At 38.1% G+C, this 16,206-nt stretch overlaps 1 protein-coding gene across 2 annotated transcripts in view; it reads left to right on the top strand.

The window, feature by feature from the left end:
- LOC121655536 (pro-neuregulin-3, membrane-bound isoform) overlaps window positions 1-15,913 on the top strand; it is a 435,746-nt gene extending 419,833 nt beyond the window's left edge. For both annotated transcript variants that reach the window (XM_042010269.1, XM_042010268.1), the window contains 3 exons: window positions 36-154; window positions 3,627-3,791; window positions 13,162-15,913. In XM_042010269.1, the coding sequence (XP_041866203.1) occupies window positions 36-154; window positions 3,627-3,791; window positions 13,162-13,834 (957 nt within the window). In that variant the 3' untranslated portion in view covers window positions 13,835-15,913. The remainder of the gene's footprint in view (window positions 1-35; window positions 155-3,626; window positions 3,792-13,161) is intronic.
- Window positions 15,914-16,206: the final 293 nt, after the last annotated feature.

The following is a 16,206-nucleotide window of genomic DNA, read 5'->3' as shown; positions in this document are numbered from 1 at the left end:
ATCACTAACTTTTTTTTTTCTTTCTGTGTCCTTAGTACTGCAAGCGGCCATCCGTCTCTCGCCAAGGAAATGTGTGTGAGTCAGGCTTAGCACACTGTGACATCACCACCACCACACCATCCAGCACCTCCAGAGGCACAGCAAAATATCACAGGTATGACGTTCAGTTGTACACACAATCCCAGACAGATGTAATTCTGTGCTGGAAATGCAGCTATCCCCCCTGTTCACTGCAGGAAACCATGCAGATTCTACAAAGAAAGAGCAACTTAACTGTCCTTTCCTGTAATCAGCATGGGCTCAGTGATGAGGGAAATTGAATTATCCACATTACAGTGCAGCCAAAGCTAATTGCTGATTTTCAGAGGGATGATAGTAATTATAATTAAAACTATAAACACGTTAATAAGCATATCTATAACAGTCATGAATACAGAGGAGATGGGACAGAGATAAAATGAGAGCTGTATGAGCCGGAACAGACGTGTAAGTCTTAGTAAGCTTTTTCCTCACAACGTTGGCTGAGCTTTGGTGTGCTCCTCAGTGGCAACACATTTCAACACAAACACACAAGCATGCACAAGCATCTACTTTTGACAGTTAGAGTTTCAATCTGTGCCAAGGCTGGATTTTCTGTTACAATGCACATGAACAAACATACTGGCAGACTTGAGCCAGAGGGAAGGAAGCTCCTGCAGGTTGGTTCCTAAATTAAACCATCTACTAAACATATTTTCACTTCCAGCTTCACACTTGATGTTGAAATGAAACAATGTAGTCTCATTTCAGCATGGTTGCGTCATTTTTAAACATGCAGGCTAGTGCTCAACAATAGCATCTTATCAGATGAAGAAATATGAAATGAACACATATCCAGCCCATGAGGTTGAAGGGGTGGTTTAGGAATAAACCATACAACTTTCATCAAGGGTGTTGCAGTTAATGTATTACACAGGACTTTGAAAATGACTAAAAGTCAAAAAGGTGGTTTCAATTACATGAATGTTTGAAATTTTGTTAAACAGTTCTTCAAAAGAAAGGTAAGAGGATGATTCTGGATGTTTATCATCCATCTGAAAGCACATTGAAATTGCAATGAACAAAACAAACTGAGTTCAAATATAAATATCAAACAATGTTGCATAACCCACAGCCTTAATGCAAAATAAATCTGAATTACAAGTAAAAATACACACTGAAATGATTAGCATTAGGCCAGCTACTCATAGACATGCTAACAGAATTAGCATTTACTTTAACATCCCAAAGAAGTAAAAAGAACACCACAAACATCAACTTGGTTTGTAAAAATACTTGCAGGCATATATTTTCTATGCTTTGTTGAAAGGAAAGATTTTAGAACCAAGAGCATGAGTTTGAGACTTGTTTACACCACACTTCAGCAACTACAGAACAATCTTTTCAAACCTACTCTCCAAGCAGGATAGCAGATCCACTGCCCACCAGCAGAGGCAGTACAGTTGCTGTTTGGTTATGTTAACACAAAAACTTTTCTTTTTCCAACTTACCAACTCTTTACAGGCAACACGTCTTCATTTTGCAGCAAGGTCCTCTTCCAATGTCTGGGTTGCCATACTCAGTAAATATGATGTATTTTTCTTATCTTGGCTATTATTTTTTCCTAAATGTTATATTTAGTTTTGGTTTCTAAATCCAAGGAAGTAGTTCAAGTGTTGATATTAAACCAAGTTGTGTAGAGCAAGTTAGAAGTTGCACGTAGGTGAAGTATAAAGTAAAGACAAATAACATCCGAAAGATCTTTCCCCTCATGGGGGCTTTGGTGCTTGTTCACCAGTTAACAGTCCACTGGTTGCAGCCAGTGCATCAGAAAATCGATACCTAAGGACACTGTTAGAGGTGCAATTAGACAAGCCAGTGATTGCAACACCACCAGCATAGAAGACTTGGTTACATGTTTACTCTGTCAGATGTTCAAAATACTTCTCCTGAAGCATATTGCACTACAATTTATTTTGAAAAAATGACACTAAAAAGCTGTCCAGTGAACGCAACTGTTACCCCAAGGGATCCTGACTGTGTCAAATAGAGATGGGGATGAGAGTGTCGGGATTTTCAAAGCCATCAGGAATTGAATCCAATTTTTGTGTCAGTATGTTTTGTTAAGACTAAAGACAAGGATTCTTTATTCAACATGAAATTAAACCTTTTTAAAATGTTTAAATATATGGAGAATTATTTTTAGACTTACTTTTCTTTGAAGTCAAGTTAAAAATATCTCCACAGCAGCGTGTTAACACTCAATATCTTCCTATCTATTTCAAGGCAAACACAGCTGAAGGTTAAGCATCCTTTTTCTTTGTCAAACCAGAAATCCAGATATCCTTCAAACCACACCTTTCTAAGCCTTTGGCTAAATTTCTGCAAGATTTTTAACCTTCCTTTTCTTTTTATTTAATTTTTCTGTTTATTTCTGTGAAGAGCATTGTTGATTATAATATTTCTTGGTTGACAGACTGCTGCTCTCTTCCAGTACAACAAATCACATCCGTGGAGTTTGAGGGTTTGTTTGTTTCCATTACACCAGCTTATGCAAAGACTTGGACTCTATTGTCTGAATACCAAGGGTTTCTGGGATACCACCACCAAAAACAGACCCAAAAAGAAGAATGGCCAGGATTAATTTTATTGCAGAAATGTCTTATTTATAGGCAGAAATGTAAAAACTGCCAGCAGTGTTAAGAACCCGACTGTAAGCTTCCAGTTGTTATGGCTAAGTTGTTAAGCCCATTTTTGGAGGCAAATTTGTCCTTCAAGAAAGTACATTTAAATATGAATGAGGGTGTGAATTGGTGTTTTGTGCACAAATTAACCCCTTAACTCAAATTATAACAGCAGCAGGAAGAGGTAATTTGTTAGTATAATGAAATAAGTGAATTTGCTCACATACATTATGGATCCAAAATGTCTGTGAAGAGTGTGCTGCAGTAAAACTGGTACCTAATAGCCACAAAGAAAACATTTTTCCTATAGACGATGCAAACCTTTATCCTAATGATGAAGCATAGAACTTGTAAACCTTGTCTGCAGCGTAACATTTTCCATGAACCTAATGGAAACTCTTTTAATTTTGACAGAAGATAATTTTTTCTGTCTTTAATGCTCTCTTTATTGGTTCTTTGGATTATTACTGAACATTTAGGTAACTCCAATGCATTTTATAATATGAAAGTCATGTTGATGTCATTTAAAGCTCAAGAGGATTTTGAACTGCCCCATCAGAGGCCTGCAGGTTTAAAATTGCTAGACTCAGTTATGAAAAAAGACCAAACTAATCATTTAAAAGTTTATGCAGGACTTTAGATTATATGCCCATGTCATGAAAACTTTATTTTCATCCTATTTTGAGGTATTTTTTTAATTCATATCCCAATAATTTCATTATAATGAATGCTTTTGAAAATCACCTGTATGTGTTTAAGTTATACAACAGTAGTATAAGTAATTATAATAATACAACAATAATAAGTAAATTAAAAAAAGAGCGAAATAGCCCAAATTAAAGGTAGTTGATCTAAACTGACCACAGCGAGAATCAGTATTGATGAGTTTTGTTTGTCATGTAAAAGTGGTTCCTTGTCTCACAGCCCTGAACAGAGAACCCGGGCAGCCCATTGGTCAGCTCCTCGCAAGACCCCACCTATATCCAGAGGAAGGTTAAATCCTATTGGAGGATCCAAGTATTCAGGCCCTGCCTATCAGCATCTTCAGGAAGTAGATTCATCTGAAAAGGAGGCAGAAGGACAGAAAAGGTGAGACTGAAGGCCTTCACTGAGATTATTTGAAATAAATTATTAGAAGTACTCTTCTTTATATTCATATTTTCTTCTTGTCCAGGAAAATATATCTAATATAAAAATGAAATATTCCAAGAAAAGACCAAAAATAATCAGTTCCACCTCTCTGAATGTGTCTTGAAGTTGGCTTATTTTTCAGAATTATGCACTGCAGGCCACATGTTTTAATTATGTATTTACATGTATTTATTGGATGTTTTAATATAGGAACCCTCAACATTAAGGGTATTTTAAGGTTTTATCCACAGCTCCCCCTCCTAGCCTGTCTGATTCTGTTCCGTTGTCCTCCAAGTGCTGACTCATTCCAACAAAAACCACTAAATGAAAAATACAGACCTGCCACAGACAGCTCTTTGGATTTCATTTTGAGAATGGATATTTCAAAGCAGATTCTTTCTCTTTTTTTAAGAAAAAGAAACCTGTTTTAACCTCCTTTACTCCCCTTCATCCATTTTTTTATGTTCTTGAGCCTGCTGAGGAAAAATAAAAGCAAGGTCATTTTTGTGTTGTGATCTGCAGAACTGTGGCACAAGCTGAAAAGGAAAGCTTAGCCTGGTGCTTTTAAGGACACCAGGCAAAGCCTTTTTACTTTTTTAGTTTCTTCTGTCTGACTTCTTGTTCCTCCTGCACCTAATATAAATGATCAGCATTTTATAATGCAGGGGTTTAGCAATAATTAAATCACAGTATTGAAGTGTAACACACTGCTCAGTTAAACCTGCATGGCAGCCAGAGCAGGTGAAAAGGTTCAGTGCAAAATGAAAAGCAAGAACTGAATTCAAAGTAAAAAGTGTTGTACTTTGACCTATTTTTTGGTGTATCATGAATCAGTGATTTAACCACCTGGACTGGCAAGCTGCACTTCAAGCATCCAGGTCCCAGCAGTGCCAGTGGTCCCAGCTCAGCATTAAGCGCCACATGACCTACATTCACGCTGAAAAGGAGAAGAAGAAAATGTGGACACAGCTGGACACCTTACTCTTAAACATATAATAGCATTTTTATGGAGAACAGCTTTTTACGTTTACTTCTTTACATCAACAAGAGAATACATCTTACATCTATTTTTAAGGAGGCTCAATACTCTTGTTTTCATTCATTTAAAGGGAATTTTTATTTTTCATTGTGCATCATTGTGCACTCTTCCAACATCATGATGAAATACAGCCTACATGGATGGTCCAGTTTCAGACAGGACTGTTTTTGGGGTGAGGGGGTTAGATATTTTTTATTTAGGCAAATTATTGTTGCTTTTGTTCTTTTTTGTTTTATCCTTCTGTTTGGTGAGGTTTAGTCAAAATACTTAGTTAGATTAAGGCTCCAAAAATACTTTTAAAGGTATAGTTTATTATGGCTTGTGTAGCCTGATGCTGACTAAAAAGCATTATCACCCCAATACACATGGATCAGAATTTCTGGCCACTCAATGAGTAAGGTTTTCAAGTCCAGTGGCTGCTAAACAAGACCAAACCATCAGCTCTCTACCCCTGTCCTTAACAGTGGGGTGTTTGTTCTGATGCTTTATTAATGTGTAATATTATAGACCTAATTTAGACTCTTCTGTCTAAATGAATCTTCAGGAATCTCATGGTTTGTCTCCTCTTGTCTAGCGAAGGTACCAGGTGCTGAATTGTTGTCTTCTGTTTGCCCCAAGTATTCATCAGTCCGCACATGAACTCAGAATATCACTTATGGCTTCTTTGACTGGTTAACATGCCCTCTGATTACATAACAGTCATGTAGAGTCCAAATTTAGCTTTGCATTGCCTGTTTTATCTTTTACTTTTGCCTGCTAGTGCAGCATATATGCACTCCACTGCACAGCATAAAAAATCTCTTATAAAAACAGGCACTCTTGCACAAATGCCTAAAGCTCACAAATATTTTGTTTGAATATATAAAAAGGTTGAACAAAAACTACTTGAGGGTATTCTGGGTTGCTTTCTAACATATATTAGTCATTTAGGCTCACATTTAGGCACTCAAATACAGAAATTCAGGTTATACAGTGATGCTGACTGAGTCACTGACCCACCTACTCACTTCTTCTCTCTGATAGGTAAGATTTCACATAACAACAGGCAAAGAGACACATGACACCATCCCTTTACCGTGGTATGATAGCCTGGGTTGTCATGGAGACATATGACCACAACTGCATAGAGACAGAAATAGCAGAAAAAAAAAGAGTTTCAAATATAGTAGCATTAAAATACAGCATGAGAAAAGTAAAATCATGTAACCGATGAGTGCGGAGGAAGCATATGACAGAAACTGATTTAAAGAAAGCATGCTGGCTCCTGTTCATGCCGTTTGAGAAGTCTAGTGTTATCTTGCCAAAATGGCTGACAAGGAGGCAGAATGTCCTGGGTTGTTATACTATTTTAAGATAAAGCTGATTTCAAAATGGCTAAGAGAGATGTTGGATGTATTAAAAGACAGTGGGTGTTTTTTGTTTTTTTTTCTCGAACACGTTTCTTCTCCTATATATCATATATACAGGCTTTAGTTAGAGAAACACATCCTCTGCATGTGTAGGCATGCCAACACCTACTTCTCTCCTACATTTCATTATATTAGGATTTTACCTTAATTTATCAACAGATGGAACATTTTCAGAAGTTGAGGGAGAGGATTAATAAAAAATACCTGTTAACACTTGTACTAATAATGAGCTGCCATTAAAGATAAAAACCTGGTCACTTATCTCACCTCACTTGCAAACAATCTCCCTGCAATACCCCTCGAGCTGCTCCAGCTTGGCTCCAGGGTCTATATTTGAACTGTGCTTCATAGATTTTTGCCATGTGATTACGTTTCAGCACATCAAAAGAGAGATTTGTCTGTGAATGTTATCTTGGGAATTAGCACACTGGCATCATCCTCTCTTATCGCTTGCAGGATCCACTCTATGGGCCTGCTTAATCTCTGCTGTGGTTTTTCAGAGAGGTTTTCATGTCTCTGAAAAACAGTGCAGATGAAACAAGGGAATGATTTCCTTTGAGTCTTAAAAAGCACCTTCTCCACCCACCACTATTTTTAAAGCCTTGATGAAGAGAGCAAAGTAAAAATGACTTCAAGATGGTTTTTCAATATCGCCAAGAAACCTTTCCTTTGCAGAGGATTATGAATTATTACACAAAGATAATGAGGCCCTGCTCTCGATTACTTCTGGATTTAGACAATGATGAGAGTGAGGGAAGTGGTCAGTCTTAGAAAGAGATTACACCAGGGATCAATAAAGTCAGATTGAGATCCAGATACAGACTAGGCAAGAATTTTGCCTTCGGGCCTTACCTAGGTAACTGTTTTAATGGAAAAAAAGGACTTTAGCAAGTCATTTTAGATTGGGCAAAGACTGACTAAATGAAGAGATTGTGTTGGATGAGTGGGTTAAACCTGGGGTTCTCAAACTTTTTGGGGCCATGGACCCTTTGCAAAAGAGAACATTTGCAAGGACTCCCATCATATTCTTGATGCCAGTCAAAATATATTTACTGCCATTTGGATAACTAGTTCATGTACAGGCAAGCTGGGCCTTAGAGCAGCAGTCCTGCAGGATTTCAAAGTGTCCCTGCTCTAACATACCCGATTCAAATTAAATGGATTCCACAGCTTATCATGTTCTACTCAGTGACTCGTTCATTTGAATCAGGTGTGTTGAATCGAAAACATCTAATACTTTCAGGACCGTGGCTCTCATGGACTGAACTTGCTACCTCTGAACTAGATGGTCATGGCAATTATTGCATTTTAAACTTCTTAATATCATTTAACTTACTAACTTCAAAATGAACTTATACAAAATGCATTTGAATACTTTTTATCAGGGTCATTTTTACTTAAATTAAAATTTGACCTCACCACATTTTTTATTTTCATGTAACAGATCTTAAAGCTTTCAGAAAGTGAAACGCAGCAGGACTCGAAAAGTCCAAATAAACCCTTAAAAAATGATAATAAAAACAGAAAAAAGAAAAAAACATTGCATAGCTCACCAAAGTGATTCAAATTTGAGTTTATGACATTACACCCCTTTTTGCAAAATTACCGACAACAGCGGAACAAAGAACACGGTTAGTAATTAAGGCTTGTCAACAATATTTGTACTAGGCTTTATCATAGACTCATCACTCACAGATCGCATACTCACACCATTAACTTATTGAATCAGTGAGAAGGATGAGCCTGTCTCTCACTGCACAATTTCTCTATTCTTGAAGTGATTGATGAAAAGAAAACTCTAAAATCATCTTTCACTAGTAAACGAACCCTGTATTTATTTATGATGATTCGCAGAGGTGAGTGGTAAGAAAGGGGAGCAATATTTGCATGGACTAAGCAGTGAGTTCAGGACACGTTTGAGGGCCAAAAACTTTCTTAAATAATCTGCTTAAATCTCTTCCCATCACTGGACTTCCAATAGTTTTTGTTCTGCCTCTTACTTATCCTACTAACAAAAGCACTCTAATACACATAAATCTTCTGTTAATAATCTGGTGTCTTGGTGTGATGCACACAAATTGATAACCAATACTAGGAAAACTGTTGAGATGCTTGTCGATCTCGCATCAGTTGGCAGTCATTGTCCTGTGACCATGCATGATGGGGAGATCGAGCAGGCCACTTGCTTTAAATATCTGGCTCTGTATATCGATAATGATCTGGGCTGGTGCACACGTGTCTATTGTTTACTCTAAAATCCATCAGCATCAGCATTTTTTGCATAGACTTAGACAGTCGGCGTCAGTAAAAAATACAATGATGAATTCGGGGAGGCAGTAAAGAGTTCCTTTGTGTAAGCACCTTGATTCCTTTAACAGCCACATTTTTGAATGATCACATGTGACAGGGTTTAAAGTGTACCACAGGTTTTTGTAATGAACTCTGGGTTTTTTTACCTATTCATTAACGTTTGCTCAATTCTTGTAGCTACTTGTTGTGTACTGACTGTATTTAATGTTGATGTGGTTGTGTTGTGAAGCAAGATTTTTTCTCCCAAGACATATTTCTCACAAGGTTGAGAAAAAATGACCTTTGTCTTTTGACCTTTGACCTTATCTCTGAGCCAATTTGCCATCACTCGGCATTAATCAACATATCTATTGTCTAAGCTGTTTTTACTTTCCGCTCGCCGAGCACAGGGAGCCGTTGGGATGTTTGGGTGCTCAGGAGCCCACAGTGGTTCACCTCTGTAGCCAGCCCGGGGACTTGAACCCAAATTCTCATGACCTGAGCTCCCAACTAGACTACCACTCCCCTACTAGGCTATTACTCCACTTAATAATTCATGAAATGTAAAGATCTTGATAATGTACTTGTACTTCTTGTACTTCTTTGTACTAAAACAAAGAGAACAATGTGGAGTTTTCCTCATTGATATGTTATTATGCTGTTATTTTACTGGTCTGACCCACTGGATATCAGATTATGCATGTGGCCCCTGAACTAAAATGAGTTTTACACCCTTTGTCTACATGCTAATGGAGGTCTGGCATGGAGTAGGGGATAATTTAGAGATTTATGTGACCTGTCACAATCATATTACTTTTTTATTGGTCCAAAATGAACATAAGGGGAGCTTATTGGTTCAATGTGTTTAATTGTCACAGTGATCCCAATATGTATGTTCTAATATGCCTATCAGAAAATATGCTAATTTTTTTTTCCTTTGACTCCCAAGCAATGGCTCGTGGAGTCCCAGGGGTTTGGGTAGCCCACTTTGAAAATACTGAGGTTAAACATCCGCAGGATTCTAACTGAAAAACGAATGTGTGAGTCCTGTGTGAAACCAAAAGTCATGGCATTTTATACCCTTATCTCTGACATCACAAGTTATATAATTTTCTCAAGATAAAGCTTGTTTTGTCATGACAAAGGGTTGATGATACTTCTGCCTCAGCCAGCAACTTCTCAGGTGAATGCCAAGAGGTGAGTCAGTTAATCTCTTCTCTTTGTCTGCTATAGGAAGATGCTGTCTGCTCCTACATTGCAGCAAACAAACCCATAGCTTTATGCTTTGACTTTTCAGTCATAGATCCTCCCCAGCAATTATTAACAGCAGCCTTGAAAGCTGAAATTGGGATTAAATGAACCAGACAGCTCCAGAAAAATAGTCTTTACATAATCAGCTGATTTTTCTTCTCTCAAGAAAACTAAGATCAATTTTTTTCAATAATAAGAAAATGAACCTATTATTGCGAAGAAGATGTCATCACAAGATCGAATAAATCTACACTGAAATAATGGTCCAGTGATTAATAAATTGTGTTGTGTGTTGAGCAAGAGCAGTAGATTCCTTGCTTTCTTTTTTGTTCCACTGATACTTTTTAACCTGTTTGCCACAAAAATATAATTGGATGGGCCAAAACAAAATTCCTTTAAAAGAATAATACCATTTAAGTCCCCAAAATATATCCAAAGGTTTTGGATCTTTTTTCACACTTTATGTTTTTTCAGCCAAATTCTCAAATTGTTAAAGGTAAAAAAATAATTAGTTGGAAGTTTGTGAACTTTATTCTAGACCTGCATTTACAATATATATGTTCTATTACCTGTAAATGCAATCATCTCCTAAGTGTTTCCATAGCCTATTAATGTTTTATTTACCTTTTTTATTCTTAGCCAAGGACCTTTGATAGAATCACTCTTACTAATTCTTAATTTTCTGTCCACTAATTATTTAAGGCATACAATACAGTGCTTAATTTGTAAATCAAATGATATCAGAATGCAAACACACTTTTTTGCACAACGCTTAGGTGCACAAATGTCAAAATACCAAGCTTTTAATGATTTGTGTGTAATTTATAAGTGTATTAGGTACAGGATCGTTTCTTACCTTACTAGTTGTTTAGTATATCCCACACCACGGCCAAGTGCGCCTCCTCATCCTCCTCCCTGCTCTGTACTTTGCTCCGTGACTCAGTAGCAGTCCTGTGTCCTTTAGCCACCCACGACCTCACATAAGGGACCAGACTGAACTTGGTCAAAGAAGGTCCAACAATATTGAGACCGAGAAGGTCTAAATGGTATTAGTGTGTAGAGAAGCTAGGTTTGGGGTGCAAATCAGATTCATCTGGGAAAAGTCGGTTTACAGTCTGCACATGAAATGGGGATGGTATTCACAGTTGTAAACAGTTCTTTCAGTTCATTACAACTGTCTTTTCATCCTGATTCCATGTACTCTTTGTGGGCATGGATCACTGCACGCAAACAGTTTATGCTGAAGCGCAGACAGAGCGACTTGACTTCCGTCTGTACGTAGAATACACTTGCGTTCTCAGGCCAGTACTGTGAATAAAGCACCTCTAGCTCCTCAATAAATTGATCATAACCACTTTTGTCGGGCTGGCGCTCATCGTGGGACAACAAACACTGCTCTAGGTTTTTGGCCACACTGAAAGCATAATGTCTAGAAAAGAGTTGCTCTCAATACCCCTCTTACTCAGCTCAGAAAAGCTCTGACATTGCTTCAAATACTCTGACTGCACAACGAATATCTTTGTGAACCGAGATTATTGTAGTATCTGTTTTTTGCAGCTTAAGTGAAAGTTCAGATAATTCCTGCAGTGCATCACACATCATACTCAGATTGTTCACAAAAGCATGGGAACTTATGCGTCAAGACCATTGTACATTTGCTTGATTATGCCATCACGGGTGGAATCTTCTGATGCTGACTTAAAATGTCTATGAATTGCTGGATAGTTTTTTCAAACTGCTTCCACTGCCCTAAAACTGGAGGCCACCCACTTTGTGTCTAATATCCGACCGATTTTGCACAGTTGCATCTCCAAACTGGATGCACGCTCTTTATTTCGTATGGTTCTTCTTAGATGTGTTATAATTATATATATTACTTGGTTTGTCCATATCTCGAAGCTGGGTTCTTATGTAAATAATAAGTGTGCTTTTCTTATTTAAACTAGTTGCCTCGTCCAGCAAAAGGCTAGGTTTTGGCGGATATTACACAATTCAGTTTTCTTTTCATCTCTACTGAAATGTGCTTTTGTATGTTCGCACATACAACATTAGCATGCAGTACTCTGACCATATCAAGTCTGTTTAAACCCTGACAATCAATTTCACTTTCTAATCCATGCGCTGACCTGTTGCGTTTAGTCTCTATATGCAGTGCGAAAGATCCAACTCGTTGTGGCTATTTGTTCAGACTGAGCACTAAATATATAGCCTGTCCCAAAGTGTCTTCTTTAGCTTTTTTAAGTATGTTTTTTTGCTGCTAAATGACTTCTGGTTCAAGCATATTAATTTTTTTGTTTTTTTACAAAGTGCTTATTGCTGCTTTGTTATGTCAGAGGTAAAGAAGTTAATAAGCCTGTTATGAAGTTATTAAACATGATGTCCATTCTTTAGCCAGTTTTATTTCACGTGTCTTCTCTGGTCCTAAAGTCCCAACTACCCTGCATGTAGAAGAACCCAAACATGATTTTTCCATTACAAGCCATGGATAGTAGGTCTGCTTGGCCTTACTAGGAAGCTGCCCACATTGTTGGGCATCCGTCACTTGACGGTTCCGATCCAGACTTTTTTCCACTGAATTTACTCTCATCTTTGCTGTTTTCCTTCTCTACATCTCTGCAAAACCCCAGGCAACTCCTCGGGCAGTTCATTGCGGCTGGCTGCAGGCCCCTACCTGATTGGCTTGGCCGTCACCAGCACCACTTGCACCTGCGCCAGTAGTATCTCCTTCGCCACTGCTTCATTTGCTTCAGTTCTCAGTTATTTAGCTGTACACTGAGAAGTCTTTTTTGTAAAAATGAAAGTAAATCAAACTCTCTTTTCAACATTTTGATTGCTGTTATTTTGACAAATAGAAAGCGTTGGTTTGATACGTGATATAGGCCGTATAATATTATTATAATGTTGTCTATTATTATGTGTTGTCTTTGGGTGGAGCTCCGAACTGACCTCCTCAACAGAGGCTTCAGCTTAATAAAATCAATAAAAACCTATGTCTTTGTTAAGTCCTCACTTATATAAGGGGGATTTTTGGAGGTTTTGTTTGTATGTGAAGTCAGATATAAAGAGATGAAAGAAGGATGTCAGATTCATCATCTTCCCCCTACCGCATCTATGGTTAGCCTGTGAGATGGCAGAGGGTGGAGAGCTGAGCCTCTGTGCATTCTGCCGGAGTTTCAGCGTAGGAGTTTCAATGGGTGATTGAGTTGAAAACACACCCCAGACACAATGACTTTTTCTCCAAGTGAAGTGTAGTGTGAAGTTTTTCTGCTGTTTGAATAACCTTTTCTCTCTTCCTCTTGTTTTTCTTCTTCCTTTTCTTGTTTTTCTCCATCTTCTTCAGTGTCCAAATGGAGGTAGAGAGCCAGTGTAATGATTCCAGACAAGATGTCTTTGTACATATGCAAACTCCTGTTTCCATGGAGACAAAGTCGGCATTGCCTTGGCGTAGCCATGTGGAGTCGTGCTCAGGCCTTTGCCTTCCACCGGAGCACAACAATCCCATTCTCACCACCCGAAGCCTGAGGAGGCCCGGTCGCCGTCAGAGCCAATCACCACCTCCCCCATTTCGCTCCTGCTCTATCCCCATCATTCCCTCAGTCCAGGGTCACCATGACAACGAAGTCTCATGTATGCAAACCAGCATCACCACAGCGATGTCAGTCACCTGCGGAACTACGCCCTGCAAGGATGAGCGGAGAGAAAAGACGGCACATGCCAGGTTGTTTTCCGCGTCCTGCTCGTCGGCTGTCGGACAGCAACACGATGAAGTGGCGCTGCTGCTGGAGGAGGCGCAGGAGCAGCTCAGGGCATTGGCGCTGGCTCACAGGAAGCATGAGGAAGGTGGGATCATCAGTAATGGAACAACAGCTGCACAGGTGGAGGCCAGAGAAACTGTTTGCTTCCTGAACCTTAATGGAGGAAGCACTGGGGGGCTTAGCTGTAACGGACCCACACAGACCCAGCTGCTCAGCCCCAGCCTATCACACAGAGACTTGTGCCCAATCGGCCAATGAAAGGACAACATTAAAGACATTCAGTCTTGGTTTGACTCTGTTTGACAGATTCTGGTGTTCCATAACTGTGGGATGCAAATGGATATGCTGAACAAAGGGGGAAAAAATCTATAAAATCATATCAATAAAATGATATGCATACTGTGTGGATAAAAAACATACAAACACTTCTCGAGGGGCCACCTTTTCACAGACCGAACGGAAAAAGACGAAAAAGAAATATTTACATGCATTTATTAACAAAACAAGAGAAACACTTCTACTTAGACAAAAAGAAACCAAATAGTCTGTCAAATCCATGGTGTTTTTAATTGTAAAAAGAATATATAAATATATATATATAAATATATATGGATATAAATATATGGAATTTAAAAAGTGACCAAGTAAAAAGTTGAAGAACACAAGAATGATGTTACTATTTTCCTTTATTTTATTTTATCCTTTTTATTTGTATCAACTATCATGTTTTGGTTCTGGCTCAGCCATAACAGAAGTCCATCCGTGTCCCGCAGCACCTCCACGAGCCGTGAATCGGATCCTGCTAGGCCACAAGGAGTAAAACAAAAAAGAAAAAAAACAAGGCCATCGAAGAGGGACCCTTTACAATGATTTTGAAAACTTTTACCCAGCCAAGAATCACAGTACAGTCCTCTGTGGTTACAACACTGAGGTTTCACTGCACAAAACAAAACTCCCAAGCTGTATGTGCGTATGTGTCTTACAAGCTGTAAGCCTTGTGAGAACATATTGTTGAAGTCAGCCCAGATGCCGACTCTTTGCTCATTGTTTAAAACCAATAGATTGTTTCTCTTTTTGTTATGAATGATATTTTCACACAGATGCACACAGACACTCACCTGTGCATTATTATGTTGGCTGGGTGTTTGGACAAAAATGGACAGATGGGGCATCACAGCAGCTAATCTGCTTTTTTTTTTTTTTTTCTTTTTTTAAGTTTCTCATTTTTAGTTATTAAACAGTAATGCTGCTTTCTGGGATTGTTTGTGGGATGGGAGGGGGGATGCCACATGGTTTTGGTATTGAAACAAGAAATAAATGTCTCTATGTTGTATCCTAATGTATGAATTGGAAGCTTTTGAATCTCTGTATGAAGTTACAGCCAAATGTTTCTGGTGTCAAAAAGCTTGAAAAAATCGTTGCAATTTTGGTTTTAAAAAAAGTGTTAAAATAACACCTGTTTTGGTTGATTGAGTTGACAAGTTAATCGCAGCCAGTCCACACATGCATGCTGAGAAACATCAGTCTGGTTTGCACCCACAGTACTCATTCTAGATTCTCTTTTCAGACAACCTCAGTACTGGATGAGGAAACCTCAGATTAGCATTTGCAAAGTATCTTATGTCTTTAGTTGTTGCTACACTGTATTACATCCGTTTCATATGACAGGACTTCAAAAGTTTTATAAAATGCCGTTTAAATCACAAATTCAATATTTCATTGGTTTATGGACTGAAAGAAAAAAATACGTCTGTGTTTATTCTGTCTTTTTCCAGATGTTTATTTACGGAATATGAGTATATAAATCAGGGGGAATGATAGTCTTGCTACAAAAATTACCTTTGGTTTATGTTTGGATAAAAATGGGCACTAAAGTAGAGGGGGAGGGTCGACAAGTAATTTGTTTTTCAAGCAGAGAATAAGCATCACGAATGTCCATGCAGCTGAACTGAACTAATATTAAAATCAAAACTTTTTAAAATGTCTAAATAACAAAGTTAAGCAATGTTGAACATCAAAAGTTGTGGATTTTACACCACATAAGATAGCTTAACTTTCCAAATCACTAATGGGATGGGGGCACAAAGTCACTGCTGGATATTTAATATTATTGACTGACACTCAGAGCAGCCTTCCTGAAAGCTATCAGCCATCACATTATTTAGTGTCAGCCATGCTGTTCCGTCAATGTTACCATGGCTATAATCAGTCAGCCCATGATTACATCACACAACAGGAAATCCTGTCAGAGTCAAGTTTTCCTTCCATCTAAACAGGAAATCTACTTGTAATATCCCAAATTCACAAAAACAAAAAACAAAAAATCCATAATTCTTTATTAACTAAAAAACAAAACAAAGAAACACTTGGTTGTTCGATAATTTAAATATTGGATAACAGCCTATCATCATCAGCTTTTATATAAATCTGTTCAGCATTTGTATTGTCCCAATTCATGTCAAAGTCAACTTCAAGCACTTTTAAAGATGTCTCCATTTGTTTTTAAAAAAATAATAATAATTCCGTTATATGATCTACATCAGGGGTTCCCAAGTCCAGTCCTCAAGAGCTACCATCCTGCAACTTTTAGATGCAACCCTTCTCCAACACACCTGAATCAAACGACTGGC

This window comes from Melanotaenia boesemani, chromosome 16, assembly GCF_017639745.1.
Source record: "Melanotaenia boesemani isolate fMelBoe1 chromosome 16, fMelBoe1.pri, whole genome shotgun sequence".
NCBI lineage: Eukaryota > Metazoa > Chordata > Actinopteri > Atheriniformes > Melanotaeniidae > Melanotaenia > Melanotaenia boesemani.
The sequence above is the reverse complement of the archived record's forward strand: the minus strand, read 5'-3'. Positions and strand labels throughout refer to the sequence as shown.